Below are 19,715 nucleotides of genomic sequence, written 5' to 3'. Positions count from 1 at the left end.
ACGAAGTCCCTTCTGCCACCACACCTCTATCTATTTATTTACTTTAAAGTCACAGGGTCATCCGTGGGCCCCGTCGATTATAGTTACCGACAGTAACTACAGTTCTATGAGTATCTGCATCGTTGTAGATACCCATAGCAAAGCCTAAAGGCCAATCTACATGCAAAATAAAACTATAAAATTGCATTAAACTCTGATTTAAGAGAAATACCTACACTTGCATGATTAAAAGTCACAGTGGAACAAGAATGGGAAAGATTTTAAATCAAAAAGTTGTAGAGGTGTAAAGGTTCAGCAGGTTTAGGGATGGCCAAGATAAGGAACATGTATGAGAGAAACAGCAGGGAGGCAGTGGACATTGAGCACTGACACTAAGGGGGGGAGGCTGAAATGATAGCTGCCAACTGTCTACAGGAAACAAATTAAGAAGCAAATTAAGACAGGGTATATTGGTGTAAAGGTTTACTCTCAGCTGTGTATTCAGTCGAGAAAAAATAACTATTACATTTGGGGCTATGACACCACAGAAACTGGGTTCCAAACATCATAAATCGAACATTATAGGATGAATATGGCATTTGTGTTGTAAGCACGCAACAGCACCTGTAGCTACAATAGCAAAACACAAAAGCCAAACAACACATCAAGTAAACCGACTACCGGCGCCGCTCCTTTAACAGTAGGTAGGTCCCGACTGGTGAATACATCATGACATAATATAAGGCTGCACAAAATATCGTTAAAGCATCGTTTTTGTAATATTAGGTGACGCAACATCCATAAGAAGAAGCCACAACGAAACGCAAAATCACTGAGGTCACTGAGATTTACACATTTTTTGCCAATAGACTAAATTATAAATGCATGGTAAGTTAAGCCTCTTACCCCCCGCCTTAACCAAGTGCATTTTTTCCAGTTCAGCTTTACCCAAACCTAAACGCTTCTCGACTGGAGTTTACAGCCTCTAGGCCAGTGTAGCACCTCATTTAAAAGCTAAGACCTGCAAAACTGGTCATGAGCAGTGTTTTCATTGCTTGTTTATTGTGTTTTTGTTGCTCTTTTGTTGTTTTTTGGTCACATTTTGTTCAATTTTCATCCTCCTTTGTGGTCGCTGTTTTGACGCTATGTTCAAGAAGCTTTTACATTTGCATAAAGCCGAAATAGTGGGGGGTAAGAGGTTAAAATTGTGCTGAAGTTCAGCCTCAGTCATTAGTCTTGTTTTGACACGATATGCTGAGAAAAATACTTGCTTATGATTTTCATTTGAATTTAATGGAACGGTCGAGTAAAATGTCCCCCTGTAGTCGCAATACTGTATTTCCGACGGTAATCAAATATCGCAATTTCCCCTCATATCGTGCAGCCCAAGTGATTGAGCGCTAAGTCAAGCAGTTAGCATCTTATAATCCTTTTTGGTTTACAGTTACACACAGCCTGACCCCCAAAAAGTTGCCACAAAAATAAAAGGTCACACGCTCTAAATACTCGCTGTGGAATTGTCTCTGTAAGCGTCTGCAATGTCAAAATATCCAGTGTTGTATTCATTTTTCACCAAGATCTTGTTTTGACAATGGGAGAGTGTGACCACTGTACAAAGCCTTCTCCAGCACACCCCGAAGATTCTCAATGGGATTAAGATCTGGACTCTGTAGTGGTCATTCCATGTGTAAAAATGACGTCTCACGCTCCATGTGAGTCCAATGAATCCTGACATTGAACGTGAACTGTGAATTTGGAGGCAACACATTCCAACATATTGCAATGGCTCCTACATTCAAGCATCTGAACTACGATAAAAAATAAAACAAAATAAAACAGCTGGATGTCCCTTCTCCTCACACAGGCGTCGTCCTCCTGTTGGCCGAGCAATTCCCCGACACCAACGCATCAGCCCCATTGCGCCCCTCTAACATGTTCATATCATCGACGGGCAAATCCCCGCTGCCATCGCTCAGCGGCCGCGCCACAGTGTACAGCATGAAGTCCGGCCCGACCGCCATGGCCGTGGGCAGTCCTCCCAACGCGTTGATCTTAGTCTCGGCGGAAATGGAGGGCTCCCTGTCCCTCAGCAGCGACGCCCGGAAGGAGCCCGTGTCCAGACCGCTGTGGGTGCTCCGGGAGCTGTAGCGCCTGGTCCGGCTCTGGGAGTAGCGGTTGCGGTGGTAGGAGGAGTTGCGGGACATGGGCGGCTTCATGAGCGAGGGCCTGCCCTTGGTGCGCAGCTGGCGGTGCTTCTCGATGAAGACGTGCACGGCCAGGACGCCCACCATCTCGGCCAGCACGAAGGACAGCGCGCCGAAGTAGAAGGACCAGCCGTACGAGTAGCTCTTCTTGTTGTCGCTCTGGCTGGGGTCGTCCGAGTTGGCTGATATGTACACGATGATGCCGATGATGTTGCTCAGACCTGGAAGGAGAAAACACAAGGTGAAGTTCTGTTTTCAAAATTCACAAACCAGGATTTACCTTTATTTATTACTTATTTATTATTACTATAAGTCATTAAACATAAATCTGGTAGCTACTACATTTTTCACACAAGATTTTTGTTCTCATGGCTCTCTAGTGTTATATTATATTTATTTATTTTACTTGTTTGACCTTTATTTAACTAGGAAAGTCCCACTGAGATTAGGAATCTCATTTCCAAAGGAGTCCTAGCTCCAGAGGATAACCTATAGTACATATAATTAGTGGTAGGGAAGCCAGACTACTGAGAGGAAACCTCGGTGACGCATATCAATCGAAGGCAGCTCCACTGACTGAAGCACCTCATACAGATCAGCAGATTTGATACTTAAAGAAAACCAAAACCTTAGGATTTTATTCTTATAAACTGCCTGGAGAGTGACTGACACCTCTTAAAGCAGCAAAGCCAGCTATTGGTAACATGGATGCAGCTGCTGACACCCTGAACCACACTCTAAATATCTAGCCTTGGACACACATGCAATCACATACAAATGCAACGGTCATTCTGTTATGTTTTATTTTCATCTTGAGTAGCGATATTATTACACTACATTAATCATGCAGTGTGAATGTCATTGGAAATGCATGCATGACATATGGAGGACATCATGTCAAAAATGTACAGTTGAATTCAAACCAAATATGAGTTCTTATTCTGTATAAGAGGGTCTGTTTGCAGCAGATGGAGAGTCTGATGGGAGTGGAGCTCCACAGGAAATGACAGCGAAAATGTAAAACAATTAAACACAATTAAGCTAAGCCTTGTTTAGAGATACAGATAAGGTCAGAAAATTCTTTCATCAAATTTGTAATTACATACAAATTTCACTCTGAAAAGTACACATGATGATGTAAAAACAAATTTAAACAGAGGACTCATTTTTCAGAGATTGCTGACTGTGACGTATTCCTGTGAATCACCACTAATACGTGACTCTACGTGGCTGCAGACAGAGCCTTCTCAAACTATGAAGGACAACAAATCTACTTCAGCTATATTACATCATGGTAACGTTTTATGAAAAGATGTTTGATATAATCCAGCCTTTATGTTGTTTGTGTTTCTTTTTCCTGACCTGCAGAGACAAAGAGGATGCCAGCACTCAGGATGACATTGTAGCGGGACTTGTAGAACTCACTGGCTGCTACACACACTCCGCCCAGAAACAGAAGTCCCACACTGAGGATGGGGAAGAGGTTGGAGGCTCGCACTGCACCTGTTAGCAACAACAACACAAGGCCGTTAAAAGTCTCGAAATACAGTCTTTCCAAATCCAATCTTTGTAGATACTTACGTAACAAATACTCCGCAGCATCCTGGTCATAATCGGCATCTTCAGGAAAGTGGTCGATGTCTTTACAAACGCCCCGAAATGTCCCTGGAAATGTAAAAACATGAAATCTTTATTTAAAAAAAACCTCTTTCCTTTGATTCATTTATTTATAAGCAGATTTCACAGAGTACAGCCAGATTTGGACATTGTTACATTGTGGGCATTGTTCTTGAATCTCTTGCTGTAAAAGGTGAGCAAATGGCTGCATCCACGCATTTTATCCTCGAGAAGATTAGGCGCCTGAAAGTAAGTCATTCTTGTGCAGAGAAGTTTTTGCTAGACCTGGCGGAGCGAACAGAGTCATCTCAGAGGAAAGTACCACAGCCATCTCACAGCCTCTTTAGTGCAGACTCAGGGAGAAAACCGCGGACAGGAGGCCCTTTAAAGGCCCTATACCTGATTTCTTTAATTACAAACAATGAAAGTGGAAGCAACTAAATCAAAATGTTACCTGTGGTCCATGCAAGTTCTCGATATTGAAATAAATGCTTTATAATTACATGCACAGTGTTTTTTCCCCACAAATGTCAAAATAAATGTTGTTCCAATACCTGGCAGAAAATAAATCAGCTACATTACCTTTAAGAGTTTTGCTCAATGTATAAATACAAGACTTGCCGCGCAATAAGCGGAATCACAGTTTCAATTGGCGCAATGAATTGTGGGATTGCTCAGATTTTTTTTTATCTGGAAGTGTGTTTTGACAGCGCAGAAGACAAGAGAATGCAGATGAATGTTGTTTAAATGATTTGTTTTATGTTTGTAAGATATTCAAAACTTTCTAAACTGAGTGAGAGGCTCAGGTGGAGGATACAGAGATGAGTCGGGATGTTTTTAGATGATGGACGATTGCTAATTTGAAGTTACTTTTGAGGAAACGCGGGCTATCGCTAAGTACGGAGTACAGAGAACCTCTTGCAGATCCCTTGAACATTCCTTCAGTGAAACGGTTCGACGAGATTATTGGAGTTTGCTGCTGGCCACCTACAATGTGCTTGTGCCATAGTAAATATAGCATCATGTCTGCGACAGGGACTTGAGGAGACGGCTTGTTGTTTTTTATCATATTTTATTTTTAATCTATTTATGCATGCCCTTGAAGTTTTAAAGTTTTTATAGTTTATAATTTATTTAAGTTTTATGTTTCATGTTGCACGATTGCTCCGAGGAAAATTCCTCTTTTGTGAACCTGTACACTGACAATGGCAATAAAACTAATTCTGATTCTGTCGGATTATAAAGAAGGGAAAGCTTTCAGTTTCTACACATCCGGATGGGTGAGGGAAAAGTTTTAGGCATATTCCATTTAGCCTTTCCTTCATACACACTCACTGTATTTCCTCCTCCCCCCATAAAATGCTGAGAGGAAACAGATCTAGGCCAAATCATTGTGTTGTTTAAAAGTAGAGATGACAAATTTTCTTTTCAAAATTTCTTTCTTTTTGCTTTTCTATTTTACAATGTATAGTGTATAATTTTCAGGAAAGAATTATGCCCCCACCCGAAAAAGTCAACATTTAACCTGCAGTTGGAAATTAAAACTAATATTTGTCCCTCAATATTTTTTGGGATGATTTGTTAATGTATCACAGTTTTGATTCCTGTAAAACAATCTTTATTCATGCACATTTTACACTGGGGCTGCCGTGCCATAGCACACCTATCCAGAATGACCTTTGACCCGGAAGCGCTGCGCATGCCCAATACGAGATTGCGACTTCACTTATTAACTGAACCTCACCACTTGAACTGAACACAGGACTTTTTTTGTCAAAACAACTCATGGTTTGCACACGCTGCAGTTCCCGAAAAACAATGTGTGCTTGACCTAAGAGTTCAGCGCTTTGTGAATGCGGTAAAACAAAATGCTGTGAGATGTTTAGAAAAAATTGTGCTGTCAGAAACAGTGTCCTTCAGTAAGTAAGTAAGTGCTTTATTTGTCATTGTAGAAATGTACAACAAACTAGTGTTCAGGTGTTTGGTTAGTCGTGAGCTGCGCCACCATCGTGGGCCAACCTGACCGGCATGTTTTTAGAGGTAGAGGAAACCTGGCTGGCTGCCTTCAGTCTCCTCCATTTTATCAAGGCAGCATTTTGAGACTGTAATACATGCCTTTGTGACGACCAGGTTGGATTACTGTAACGGCCTTTATGCTGGTATGAGCAGATCGGCTTTTAACAGGGACACGGAAACGTGACCATATCTCACCGGTTTTAGCTTCACTCCATTGGCTTCTCTTTACTTTTAAAAGTCTGAATGGCCTCGCCCCCTCCTATCTGACCTGATTCAGCCTTACGCTCCCTCTCGTGGTCTCAGGTCAGTGGATCAGCTGCAACTGGTTGTTCCAAAAACCAAGCGCAAACTTTGGGGAGATCGTGCCTTCTCTGTTGCTGGCCCGCGGCTGTGGAACCAGCTGCCATTAGAGATTAGACAGGCCCAGTCTCTACCTGTTTTTAAATCTCTCCTAAAAACGCACCTTTTTTCTCTGGCGTTTCTCTAACGCAAATTGATGTTGCCTGCTGTTGTTGTTGTATCTGTTTCTGTGTGCGGCACTTTGGCCAACTGTACAATTCTTAAAAGTACTTTATAAATAAAGTTGGTATGGTATGGTCCTCTGAAACGGTGCACCGCCTCCTGGGTTTGTCCCTGTTCCAGAGCGTGGTTTCCTGCACTGGTCAGCTCCTCCTTCCTCTTCCTCCTGCGCAGCTCCCTCCGCTCCACAACAGTCTTTCACCATCTTCTCCTCGATTGTCCCTTTTTTGTTTCCTGTAGCTCCTCTTGTGACGCCTCCATTGTGCTGCAGGTGTGGGGGACTCTCGGTGCCTCTTCAATGTATCAGAAGAAGAAGTTTGTACGTCTCAAATGTCTTTAGCTCATTAGCTAGCTGTTTGTTTACTTTTAAAAATCTGGGTCCTTTATGGCTACGGACTCTCTGTGGTAAAAAATCCACTGAACCTCACAAAAAAACAGCAAAGATGTACAAAAGTGTCCAGTGAAACAATGTGGAACATAGAGACTACAAATGCAGTTTGCAGAAAAGGCAAAAAATGCCCCTGTACTGTGGGAAATTGATGATTTTTAGCTAATGTTATATTTTATAATGCTATTGAACGTTTTTGATGAGTTTAATCTATGTGCTTTAAGTTTCAGTTGAAACCAATCTTTTCACATGCACATTGCTGTAACAAAACCCCATTTCTTGCTCTTGCATTCTTTTGCTCAAACCTGTGGAGACGTCCAGTGCCCTCACCGGAGTTGTGAAAAATAACTCCATATAAGGCAACAGGAAGGACCTGCTGACCTTGACCCAAGCTCCACTCATCTTCTATCTCTTCGTGAACGTCACATTTTTTCTGATATATATTTGTAAGAGTGCAGTTAGACGGTGCCGTTTCCTGGGACTGCCTCGTTCGAGCACCGTGTATATTGTTATGGACTTTAGCAACCTGTGTTTAGAAATTGTAATTGTTATAGGGAATAAATCTTCTTTGACTAAAGCTACTGAATTCTGGTGGTTTCTCCTCGGACCTTGGGATCAATGAACACGCTTGGCGAGACCTTTTTGATACTTTAATATTTTAAATTTAACTGTTTAAATGTGTTTAAAATGATCTTATGGAGTCAGACCTTATGGAAATCTAATATTTCCTGTGAAATCGCCCACAGTACCAAGAGAGAGGGACGTAACGGCTGCACGATTTTGAAGACAGCCTACTAATTTCACACTGCAATTAAGTTCTGAACTTACATTTTGAAATCAATAAGCACGAGAGCAGCAACTTTTGACGTACGACTGAAAAGCTCTGTGCCTAAATGTTGGCAGACCTCCAAACCCATCACACGATCACACACACAGGGTCTTTGCAAACGCTCACTGCCTGCTCACGTACACATTCCCCCCTCTCTCCCGCTAACCTCTGCCCACTGCTGCCCAGGGAGATATTGATGGATCTGTCCCTATGTAAGGCACTCATTGAGCAGTATTGATGAGATGACTCGGTCGCCATGGAAACACAACTCATTCACCGGGCACAACTCCGTCGTCACAATGTGCGGCGGGCCAGTCGAGAGATCCCATTTGTGTAACTACGGAAACGAAAATGAAAATGAAAAGTCATTTCTAATCTTTAAGAATGATCAGTGCATAGACTTTTTTTTGTTGCATTTGTTGGTATACGCGGTACAGGCCTAATAGTTGCCTAGTAGAAATTGTGCTATAGCCAATAGGCAGGAGTTGTGTTGGATGTGAATATCTCATCCAACTTATGCTGTTTATTGATGGAACAACCTGGTCATTCAGTATATCCAGGTCGTCAGCTGTCCCTGTTCTGTATTCATATAGTTTTGCTTTAACCTAGACCTGACCCACTGCAGCAACTTACTCCAGATCCAGGAAGTGACTGTTTATCATACTTTTTTACTTCAATTTGAGAAATATTATTTTTTGAAGTATCTGTAAAGGCACAGTTGCTTTTACTCGATTTATTATAATTTCTACTCGTGTAAAAGTACTGGGTATTAAGGGGTGCTCTTAGGTATTATGAAGATATTAGTAAGTATCCAAGGGGAGGACATTGAGGAGGTGGACAGTTTCAAGTACCTGGGTGTTCACCTCAACAATAAACTGGACTGGTCCCACAACAACAACGCCCTGTACAAGAAGGGCCAAAGTCGCCTTCACCTTCTGAGGAGACTGAGGTCCTTCGGAGTGAGCAGGCCTCTGCTCAGGACTTTTTATGACTCTGTGGTGGCCTCTGCTCTCCACTACGCTGCCGTGTGCTGGGCCCCGGGCAGCACAGAGCGGGACAAGAACAGACTGAACAAGCTGGTCAGGAGGGCCAGCTCCGTCCTGGGCTGCCCCCTGGACTCTGTGGAGGAGGTGAGGGACAGGAGGGTGTTAGCCAAGCTCACCTCCATCATGGACAACACCTCCCACCCACTGCACGGGACTGTAGAAGAGCTGTGCAGCTCTCTCAGTGGCAGACTGAGACAACCTCAGTGCAGGACGGAGCGCTACCGCAAAGCCTTCATCCCCACTGCTGTCAGACTGTACAATAAGACTGTGAAGTAACGCCGACTGTAACAAGTGAATTTCTCCTTTGTGAGATCAATAAAGGTTTATCTTATCTTATCATAAGTAACTAATAGGCCATGAATAATATGCCTGTTAAGATGTTAATAATTACTTTCCACACTATTATCTATAGAATACTAGTATGCCATTAATAATATGCTTATTCATGGCCTACCCTAACTCTAAAAAGACCCCTTACTATAAAGCGGTAACATAACCCCTACCAAGTAAATATAGGCCTATAGGCTTCTCAAACTCAATCCACCTTTAGTGCGTGAGCATTATGTCAGGCTGGCTATTTCGTAATTATTTTATTTCATCTTATTAGATTTGGCCCAAGTGTTGTTCATCCCAGTAGGTCTATGGATGAAGAGTGGAGACTCTAAGACACACTATTTTACAAGCCTATAACTACTACCAGCCCCTGTGGCCTATATATGTTGTTTAAAGGTGCATTATGCAACTTTTTATGTGGAGAAAAAGTTCATATTAATGCGTAGTTGACCTTAGAGTGACCCAGCGGCTGCTTGGCTCATCCACTTACCATCCCGGTGGCCCCTAAGACGCTCAGGGAACAATTGTATTTTGGTTTCTGGTAGGTTTTCACTACTGACTGAACCGTTTCCATGGTTACGCATAGTTCCACCCACATAACCTACCAGAAACCCTTAAAACAATGTATCCTGGAGCGTCCACCGGGATGGAAAATAAAGGCACCATATTAACCACCCATACAACCACCGGGTCACTGAAAGGTCAAATAGCCTACGTTCTAAGATGAAGCTTTCATGAAAAGTTGCATAGTGCCCCTTTAAGCCTGTCCTAACTTTACCCTCGGTGCAGCAGGTCCTCCAGAGGCCGGAGTGGGTCAGCACCTCCTCGTTCTTCTGCAGGGTCTCGTTGTCGCTCAGGCTCTTGGAGCGGCACATGCCCCGGGAGTAGAGCCAGTAGTCCGTGCCCACCGCGATGGTCATGAGGCTGAAGGCGCAGAAAGCCCCCGCCGTGGTCAGGAGCATCATCATCCCGCGGTTACACAGCCTCATGTCGGACCCCCCTCCTCCTCCCGTCCTCGGCTAAACTGTCTGGCTAAAAAGAATCTTCAAAAGTTTCCATCTCCATAGTTGTAGTCCGCGGCGGCGGGGGAATGCACGACTTCCCCCCGCATGTTGCGCTGTAAAGCCCCAGAAAAGTCCTCGCGGCCCGGGCTGAGCGGCAGTGTGGCTCTGCCTGGTGCCTGGTGTCCTCTGTGGCACTATCGCCGCGCGCTCTGATCATGGAAGTGCGCACTCCCCCTGACTCTGTGCGCGCGTGTTTATGGGACATGCACGAGGCCAGGGCAAGCAAAGCCAATGCCCCATTAAAGGCCTTGTACCCGGTGTATTTGTGTTGTTTTTATACTAGTGTAAGGACATTTCTACCGTCAGTGGACATTTGTGACAAAAGGCTGTGCATCTAACTGATTTTTTTTCCTTTTTTTTTTTTTTTACCATACCACACCAACTTTATCTATAGCGCACTTTAAAAACTTTACAGTTGGTCAAAGTGCCGTAGCCTACACACTATCAAAAAACAACAATCAACAAATCAAGTAATGCAAACTGCATAGGTGCTGTATGAAATCGGAAACACATCTCACTCAGTGATTGAAGTAAAAGCAACCGAGTAGCTACAGTACCCGCTCTGGAAATGCAATTATACTTTTTACTAACGTAATACTAAGTAAGTAAGTAAGTGGTAGATCTATAACATTGTAATAATAATAATAAAGTCTTACTTTGAGTTAATTTTTTTGGGGGGGAATGAATTTAAGAATGAACTAAAGTGTGAAATCATTTTTAGATGGCACTCAAATGCACTTCCTTTGTGTAAAGTCAGAATTAACATGACTGTAAATGTATTTTCTGTGCTTTTGAAAAGCCTTTCAAGGGACGGACATTGCAAATTCGGCTTAGCTCTAACTGTTGTAGCGTAGTACATGTTGATTGTTTACAGTTGTCCCTATCAAATAAAACACATACTGTACTTAGAGTAGTTTTCATTTAGTACTTTTTGTTACTTGAGCAATATTATGATGAAGTATCTCCACTCTTACTTGAGTAAAAAAAGTTACTTGTGCAACTCAGGGGCGGATCTAGAAAAAAAATCACGGGGTGGCAAGAAGGGTCAGGGATAATTCCTGGGGTGGCAACACATTTTACAATGTGAAATGTTCATAGCGGGGTCCGCAATTTTTCCTTTAAAGGCCGGCTGAGCCTCAATTATACAGAAATAGTAGCATTGTCCATAATATAAGTAGGGGGTTCCTAACTCAGGTAAAGTTTTAACTTTTGTAAAAAAAAAAGACTGGAGCCGGAGCTGATCCCCAGCCCTGGTTGTGAGAAGCCTCATTCAAATCAGTTTGGAAAGGACAGGAAGGCCTCAGTTGGAAGTGAACTCATGACTTCAACACATTTATCCACAACATGGAGGCTTGTCATTCCACATCCACTTTTACTCAAATACTTAAAATGACGGTCCGTAAACTTACATAAGCTCTTAATAAGAATCACCAGTTCTCTTCAAGGTAATGAATGCACCGAGCCGACAACTGATTGCACAGATTTTTTCTCTTTTCAAAACCTTGAAGAAAAAATTCTCTAACACGCCAAACTGTTCAGTTGTTCAGCGTGTTATACAACGGGAATGCGCAGAGAAACCACACAGGAATCAAGAGTTACTGAATTGTTATGATCATTTATTTGAACATCTCATGCGCTGTAGAGATGGCGCATGCAATACATGGACGCTATTCCCGTAAACAGAACTCATCCCCCGCCTCCACCCACCGCTCCTCGGCCATTTGCATAGTAAACATTAGATCTTTCCTTCCCCCCTCCCTCCCTTCATCCCTTTAAAAATGCCTTTATTTATCTTCCAGTTTTCCTCGCGGATATGGAGTGTTGGCAACCAAAGACAAACATAGCTCTAATGGAGGAGATACAAGAGGATCGGCAAAAAATATAGTGGCTTCAGCAAGTGTCCACACTCCTCTATGTAGTCCTACGTTGTAAAGTCTCAATGTTCGAAACGCTTGGCTTTTGACATTATCTGCATACCCCTCACAGACGTAGCCCCTTAACTCCCACCTGAACAGAGCATATTTTCTCCAGTTTGGCTTTACCCCAATCCAAAAGCTTCTGGAAAAAAGGAGTGAAAATAGCGACAGAACTGAGACGAAAACAATGATGAAGATGTGACAAAAAAGTGAGAAAACTTTGACAAAAAAGTGACGAAAAATTGACGAAAAAAATCACAAAAATGTGCCAAAAAATGTCAAAAAAAATTATAAAAAATTGACAAAAAAATGACAAAAAATGACAATAAAATGTGATAAAAAGTTACAAAAATGACTTGAATACCAAAAAAAAAATGATGGAAAAAAAAATCCATTTAGATGAGTTGTGTAGATCTTAGCTTTCAAATGAGGCGTTACACTGGCCTACAGGATTTGGGTAAAGCTGAACTGGAGAAAATGCTCTCAAGTTCAGGCGGGAGTTGAGAGGTTAAAAACGACACAACTACAGAACAGCTGCTGCTACAAGTTTTAAAATTTTCAGATTTTTTTTCAAAACATCTCAAATTTCTGCGTTCAATTCATTCTTGTCGGGTAATTTATATAGAATTTTTACCAACTGAGAACAGATTAATACGGTTTTATACCAGACAGCTACATAATAAAACATGGATAATATAAAGGAGGTCTGAACGCTTTCTGGAGCCACTGCACACACAGGCAACAATGGAAGCACAAGTTAAGGAAGGTGCAAATTCGACGATAGAATGCATGAACGTAAACCACTTGTGTAGCTCTACTGTATACTCCGCTCTTATTTACACAGAATACCTCAACACGTACAGAAATATTACATCTACTTGATAGCATATTCATGGTACATAATCTCATAGAAATACCTCCGACCGACACACACAGTCCCCCCCGTTAAAGTGTCTGACCCGCGAAAACGGCGCATCGGAGAGAACTACAGTACCCACATATATGGCATGCATAGATGAGCTGTACCACAAGACTCTATTAGGCCTACACAGCACTAACCCACTGCCAGAGAGAGAAGAGGAAGAGAGATTAACCAAGACAGAGACGTGTTTTTTTTTTTTCCTTTTTCTTTTTTTTTTTTTTGCATCAGTTGGGAAGACGAGACGTGCTTTTGGACTAAACATGAGATTTGGGAAAGTGAGGCCAGTGGTACAAAACACGACAGTATAGCCCTGAAAGAAGATGGTGTTGAATTCAATTGGTTCTGATTTGAAAATTAAAAAACAACGATGGATGAAAAAATAAAAATCTGCTCCTTACGGGGGAAGAATATGTTGTGTTTTGAAGAGAGGTTTGGCTCCTTGGATTCTAGAAACTAAAGTGGTGGTTCCCAAAGTGTGGTCTGAGGCCCTTTGACGGGGGTCGCCTAAGTGAACAGACTGTCGAGTTTGAAATAAATTGAGGCCTACATGAAGTTATTTCAAATCAGCTTTAGCTAACATTCAGTGATTTGTCTTTATTCTGTTTAAAGTGATAGTCTGTAAATTTACATGTTTTATAAATGTTATAGATCGTGTATAATTAACTGTCCGGGCCTGCAATTTGATGCAATGTAAGTAATATTTAATCATATATTTTCTCTACAGTCCCTCCCTTTGCTGATCTCAGCAACTAATCTGAATCCCCGGAGCCATAACTTCGACCAATGAGACGAGCTTTCCTGTAAAACGGCCTATCAGGTCCAACCAGGAGGGGAAGGAAACTTGATCGTTTACTTTTGAAATTGTTCCTCATTTTGCAAACAAGGAGTGTCTTTTAGGCCCAATCAGGCGAGGAGAAGGCAGGGGACTTGACACTTCTGTCTCTCAACCTTTCCTCAATATAACTGTTAGAGGATAACATTAAATCACTATTTATCATAGTGGGTCAGGCTGTACAGTCGTACTATCTCAGTCATAGCCTTGACTGTGGTGCTCAGACTCTTGCGTATCAGTCTGACGCTCTGAGAGGGTGTTTATCCCTTTTCTGTGGAAGCATAGACAGACTTGAATGGTAGGACTAGCGCAATGTCTCGAGTTCATGTCTCCGGGTCCCGCACCGATGGTAAATAAACTTCTCCTGTATAAGACATCCAGACTGCTGCCTGTTTTTCATCTATCCTCTCGAACACCATTGTTATTTCTCTAACAATAACGATCTTACAGACTATCACTTTAAGAAATTCATTAAAGCTTGTATTGTAAACCTAGTAATGTGTATAATCAATCACCAACAGAGAAATAAGAGTCTAAATTAGTATTTCCATGCAAAAAGCTGTGCATACAATTATTGCGTGTGAATTATCAGGATGTGCAGGAGGTATTGTGAGAGCCAGAAATGAGCTGCGGCGGAAGTCAAGAGTTTACACTCAACCACCTCCTCCTTTAAAGTTTGAAAATGGGGAAAGTCCAGCGCCCTAGCTTTAAATTAATGTCTTTAGAGCGGAGCAAGACTTTTAAAAAATTGCTGCTTTGGAATCTGGAATGTCATATCAACGATCGAGAAGAAGACTGAGGAGTTCATGAAATGTTCCGTTGTGTTTGTAAAACTGGCCCCTGGGGACTCCTCCGCTGCAGACGAGCGTCTACGAGCGGCAACATGGCAGTCTATTGATTATGGAATGTTCGTGACGTAACTACGACAGGCCGTAGGGGAACAAATCAAGTAAACAGACACTCTTCTGTCTATAGTGCGCACCGGCCGCACGGTGAAAACATTCACTGGAGCTGTCTTAACCCTTCACAAGCTGGACAACACTCCGGTAGTTTCTTCAGAGCTTCTCCTCAGTGACCAATCTCTGCGTGAATGCCGGGTTACATTTGATGGGCGTAACCACACTAAATTAACTTCTAAAGATGTATAAAGTCAGCTCAGAAAGTATTAATTCTGCTCCATTCAACACTTAAATCAGAGAAATGTACCTTTATGACAAAACAATGGACTGGTGGAGCAGCGGTAGTGGTACGGTAAACCGAGGATCGCAGCCCTAGGGGTACGAGTGACGTGATCTGCGGCAGTTCGACCGGGATGCTGGTGAGACCGTTTTGACTATGAAATATTAAGTCCAGAATCAATCGCGGGCCGTGTTGGTTCAGACTTTGGGGTTTTGCTTAGGGCTGGGAAGACCTCAGACTTGGATGATGAACTCGGGGTTGGTGTAGGAAAAGCCCTGAAACTCATTCTGGTCCAGATTCATGATGAAGAGCTTGTCGGTGGGCGTAAGATCCACAGCCATCTTGGTGAACTCTTTGTCGAAGTTGCCCACGTCCCGGCGAGACTTCTGGAAAAGGGGGAAAGACACGGAGAGAGCGATCAGTGCGGCGCATTCGAGGTTTGGCAGGAAGTGTGACGGTGAAAGGCATGGAGAAGCAAGGTGTGCGAAAAAGGGGGAAATTATTACAAATGACAATGAAAAAAAATGATAGTTAGGACAAAAGCCTGAAGTTATACAGTTCAGGGAGAAGAGTGAGATTTCATGAACAAAATACAGAAACAGGGTCAGAAAGTTTTACAAAAGCTTATGCCAATCCCAACCATTTGTGCCTCGTGTTAGTGAAAGCCTTTTTTGATTGGTCCGCGAGGAACAATAAAGGTTCCGTGACTGACTGATTAAAAAGTAGGGCTGCAAAACTGTGTCGACCTGCTGTCACTATGCACATTTGTTGCACATATGCCCCTGTCAAGTAAAAATAAAACAGTGCTTAAAGTGATAGTCTGTAAGTCGAAATGTTTTACAAATGTTATAAAATGTGCCACATCGAAACCTAATAATAATATAATATATAGCAACATAGTACGTTTTTTTTGTTTTTTTGATAAGTCCCAATTTACCGGATCTCAGCAACTAATTTAGTAGTCTAGCATCCTCCCGCGTCGACCAATGAGGCAAGCTTTTCCTGCGAACCAGCCTGTCAGGTCCAATCAGGTGGGAGGGGGAGGAGCTTGATCGTTCACTTTTGAAAATTATGTTCCTGCTCTCCTTATTTTGCAATAAAAGGGGCTTTCTGGTTAGAGAGGGGAGGAATTTGATTTTTTACTTTCAAATTTCACACACTCTCTCTCTTCACTTTGCAAACTTACAGACAATCACTTTATCTGGAGCCAAATTAGGGCATATTGGCTTTATCTGCAGGATTGGAGAGCTGTGCAACCAATAGTTTTTCGTAAATCTTTTGCTTTTTTTTTATGTTGATGGCTTTTTTTCGGGATCTTATAAGAGAACGTTGCCATGTCCCACAAGTAGGAGGAAAGAATTGTTGTGAAAGCCGTCAAACTCTCAACAATTACAAGTTAAAGCACGGGGGAATGATTTTATTGGACTTTGGTTTTATTGGTTGCACCATTTTTTTCTCTCCCATTGAAAAGTCACCGTATGCAAAAGCCTGAGTGAATTATCGAAGAATTATTTGAATATACACATGTGAATGATCGATCACAGTTCAGACCGGGTCAGACGACAGGACAACCCCCGCAAACAGGACACCACAGAAGTTCCCAAGATGTACACGTAGAAAAATGCACGTATAGGAAATGTTGGCGCACAGACATAAAAAAAAAAGAAATAAAAAGAGTCGAAGAAGACAGAGCGACTGCAGACCAAAACCAAGAGACCAGGAGGAGACCAGTTTGTAAGACAGCGAGGTGAAGCAGTGAACCCCAGGCAGACGGGCAGGCAGGCAGACACACGACGGGACACACATGTAGCAGCCAGGTCCTACCTCCGCTTTCAGGTCCAGCCGAATGTCAGGACATCATCATCATCATCATCATCATCATAGGCACCACTCCTACCACTGCTCCACGTTTACCTACTACTTCATGTTGTACAGTCAGGCTGACCCGTTTGGGGACAGAGAGGGGTTTTCCTGATTGTAATTGTGATCTGAGTGGCCATTAATGTTTGTGTAAGGTGCAAAAAAAAATACAAAAATACAAACAAAAACAACATCCCAGCCCAGAACAGAAAATGTAAGTCCTTTTGATGGTCTGCTGTTTTGGAGTGATTGTAATCAGAGGGGGGGTATAGTTAGTTACATTTACAACAAGTTACAACTACATCTTCACACAGTACTTTATACGTTTGTACTGTGACTGACAAAAGCTGCATGTTGACGTATGAAAATGATTCAAGGTTTAATTTAAATTCCTATACATTCTCTTGCCTCTCATTTTAAGAATTAGGTTTAAAGTTGTTGTTTTTTAATACAGTAGTAGATAATTTTCACATTATTTCATGCATTTTTAGGTTACACCGACATTTGAACATCAAACACTTTTACGAAAAGTTACTTTTACTTGAGGAATTATTTGGGTCACAACTTTTTGAACTACTTGAACACTTGGGATTTTTTGTTTTGTTTATTGCAGGTCTGCACTCAAAGGCAGACACTTTAACTTGCAGCTTAATTGTAGAGATTTATTATGTGGAAACTGAAATTAATTTAATGCAGACTCACTTGGGCAAAAAACAAACAAAAATGTGTTATGATTGCCAATAGGTCCAGCAACATTTACAGACTAGACAAAGCAGAAAATGAGTACAAACCAGATCAAAAACACAATCCACCAAAGCAGATACATTCCATTAATTAATGAATATATTTATTTCAATCTGTAAAGTCCATGTTTCTTACCATCAGGGTGTTAGCTCTTATTTGACAAAACTTGTCTTCCCTTCAACTTATGATATTTGATACAAGCTCAGAAAACAAGGATTTTGACACGTGTTAACTATCCTGCATTGATTCACAGTTACAAAGTTACCTCCGCACAATAAAACACATGTGGTCAAACAGTTGTAAATATAATGAATACGATTGTGCAGACGTTTGGAGAACCGATGTAAATGTACTGCTATTGGCACGGCGTGACTGCCTTTCATCACAGTTATGAAGACCTGTTTTGGCACATAACGCCTGTGATCCACTGGGAAACACTTTACTGTATATACGGCCTGTTTCTCCAGCGAAACAGTGCAATGTGGAGAATGTTGAACAAAAATGAAAACAAGGGCTCTAAGATAAAACCACAAAACTGTCAGACCTGCATTTACAAACTCATTGTCTGACTTGTTAAAAAACAAACATCGGCAAATACTCTGAGAGAAGTTCACCACAACATAGCACTGAACAAAAGTATTTGGTCCAATAGAAAAACAGAAAATGAAGCAAAGTAAATGATCAGTTTTCACTTGCACAGTTTGACTATTAGCAAATGTGAACATATTACATGTATATTTGTCAATATGTAGTAACCAAAACAATGACAAGGTTTAAAACATGTTAAAAGGACAGAATTGGGGAAGTCTGGAGAGGGGATACAGTCTGGGAGCAGCGGCACAACATGGCATGCTTTACCACAAAGAAATGAAGTCCCAACATTTATACAAACGTAGCCCCCTACTGAATGATATGTCCTGGTTTTTCTGCTGTACATTAAGTACTTTAAGTAAGTGCCTGATGCCACGACATGCCCAGTCTAAGATACGTCACAGTAGGAAACTGAAGGTTTACTTTGAGGCTTGGTCTCACAGGTGACGTGTTTCCATACAGCGAGCTCAGAACTCACTCACACATCGTAACATACAGTACTTCAATATATGCAGGTGATATCAACAAGAATTTGGCAATATTTGAGTGATGTTGCTTAATACAAACAATCGGATGAATGACAAAAGCAAGGTATTGCTCTGTTCAGCTAAATGAGAGTTATTTCCATAGAAGGTTATTAAACGTGGCGTCATGTGGTCAGTGGCTGAGTTGAGCATACTCGGGGTTAACAAATGAGAAGTTTTGGAACTCGTTCTGGTCCAGGTTGAAAATAACGTCCTGATCTGTGGGGGTCAGCTCTGGAGGGTGGCGTGTGAAAAAGCGATCAAAGTTCTCCGCCTCACGGCCACACTGTTGTGCAAAGGAGAGAGGGAGAGAAAACGGAGGCATGGGGTGCAGTGAGTATGATGGATGGAAGAAAAAACGACAAAGAGAAAAAAGAGAAATAAACTAAAACAGGCTGTCAACCAATCAAATCGCTCACAGACAGAGCTGTGGATTTCCATTGGTCCATGTGTGAGCCAGTGACAGCTAAGCTTCGCCATTAGTGACTGCACTGACCGATCAGCGGCGCTCTTGTCAGTGGAGCGACCAATGGCAGGGGATGGTTTGGGGAATGAGAACTTACCTCAACTAATCCATGAAGCTATTTGAGCTTTGCGTCATGTGTATTATTGAAGCTGGTAACATTTTTTTACAGTATAAAGTGATATACTCACAGCTTTTGGCTTGAATGGCGGCTGCACCTCTTTGTTCTCAAGTTTTTCCCAGTCGATAAAGCGGAAGAAAGCGTGCTCCCTGATGTCGCGCTCGCCCTCGGGGCCGCAGCCCAGGCGCTTAGCGGGGTGCTTCGTCATCAGCTGAACAAATGATTACAAAATGTGTTTTATTCAAAGGAAATGTTCGTTCTGAGCTCAGACCTTCGCTGTGCCTGTCAACACAGGTTAAAAAAGAAACAGTAGTGCAGCCTCTTTTGAAATAATCTCCTTCAAGCCTGTTACAGCGACACCTCCAGCATCTGAGTGTCAAACGCTCTCTTCAAACGGTCGACACGGCGTCTTTCCTACGGACTTCAGCGCTTTGTAGAAAAATAAATTACAGATTGCATGTTACCATCCCACACCAGTCACTGCCTTTGCCCAAAGCTGCTCTCACGAGGAGGGAGGGAGCAAAGCACGAAGATGGGCCGACATCGAGGTTGTGATATTACACGACCC

General features: G+C 42.2%; 2 protein-coding genes across 3 annotated transcripts in view; both read right to left on the bottom strand.

The window, feature by feature from the left end:
* Positions 1-1,835: 1,835 nt before the first annotated feature.
* Positions 1,836-10,112, bottom strand: cacng3a (calcium channel, voltage-dependent, gamma subunit 3a; the record flags this gene model as incomplete). The annotated part of the gene is made up of 4 exons (XM_079552905.1): positions 9,710-10,112; positions 3,765-3,848; positions 3,546-3,686; positions 1,836-2,404 (listed from the first exon to the last, which is right to left on the bottom strand). Exons 1-4 carry the CDS (start codon positions 9,918-9,920, stop codon positions 1,836-1,838), a joined length of 1,005 nt encoding a protein of 334 aa, XP_079409031.1. The 5' UTR covers positions 9,921-10,112.
* Positions 10,113-14,958: 4,846 nt separating this feature from the next.
* The window catches only part of LOC306961436 (protein kinase C beta type-like), a 40,306-nt gene continuing 35,549 nt past the window's right edge, over positions 14,959-19,715 (bottom strand). Inside the window, exons 16-17 of one of the 2 annotated variants that reach the window (XM_079554179.1) lie at positions 19,218-19,358; positions 14,959-15,230 (exon numbers count right to left, since the gene is read on the bottom strand). In XM_079554179.1, coding sequence (XP_079410305.1) covers positions 15,078-15,230; positions 19,218-19,358 — 294 coding nt within the window. In that variant the 3' untranslated portion in view covers positions 14,959-15,077. Of the gene's footprint in view, positions 15,231-17,906; positions 18,850-19,217; positions 19,359-19,715 lie in introns of those variants that run through there. The other variant, XM_079554178.1, reaches the window with a different exon arrangement.

This window comes from Gobius niger (assembly GCF_951799975.1).
Source record: "Gobius niger genome assembly, chromosome: 3".
Lineage (NCBI taxonomy): Eukaryota > Metazoa > Chordata > Actinopteri > Gobiiformes > Gobiidae > Gobius > Gobius niger.
This window is presented reverse-complemented; position numbering and strand designations above follow the sequence as displayed.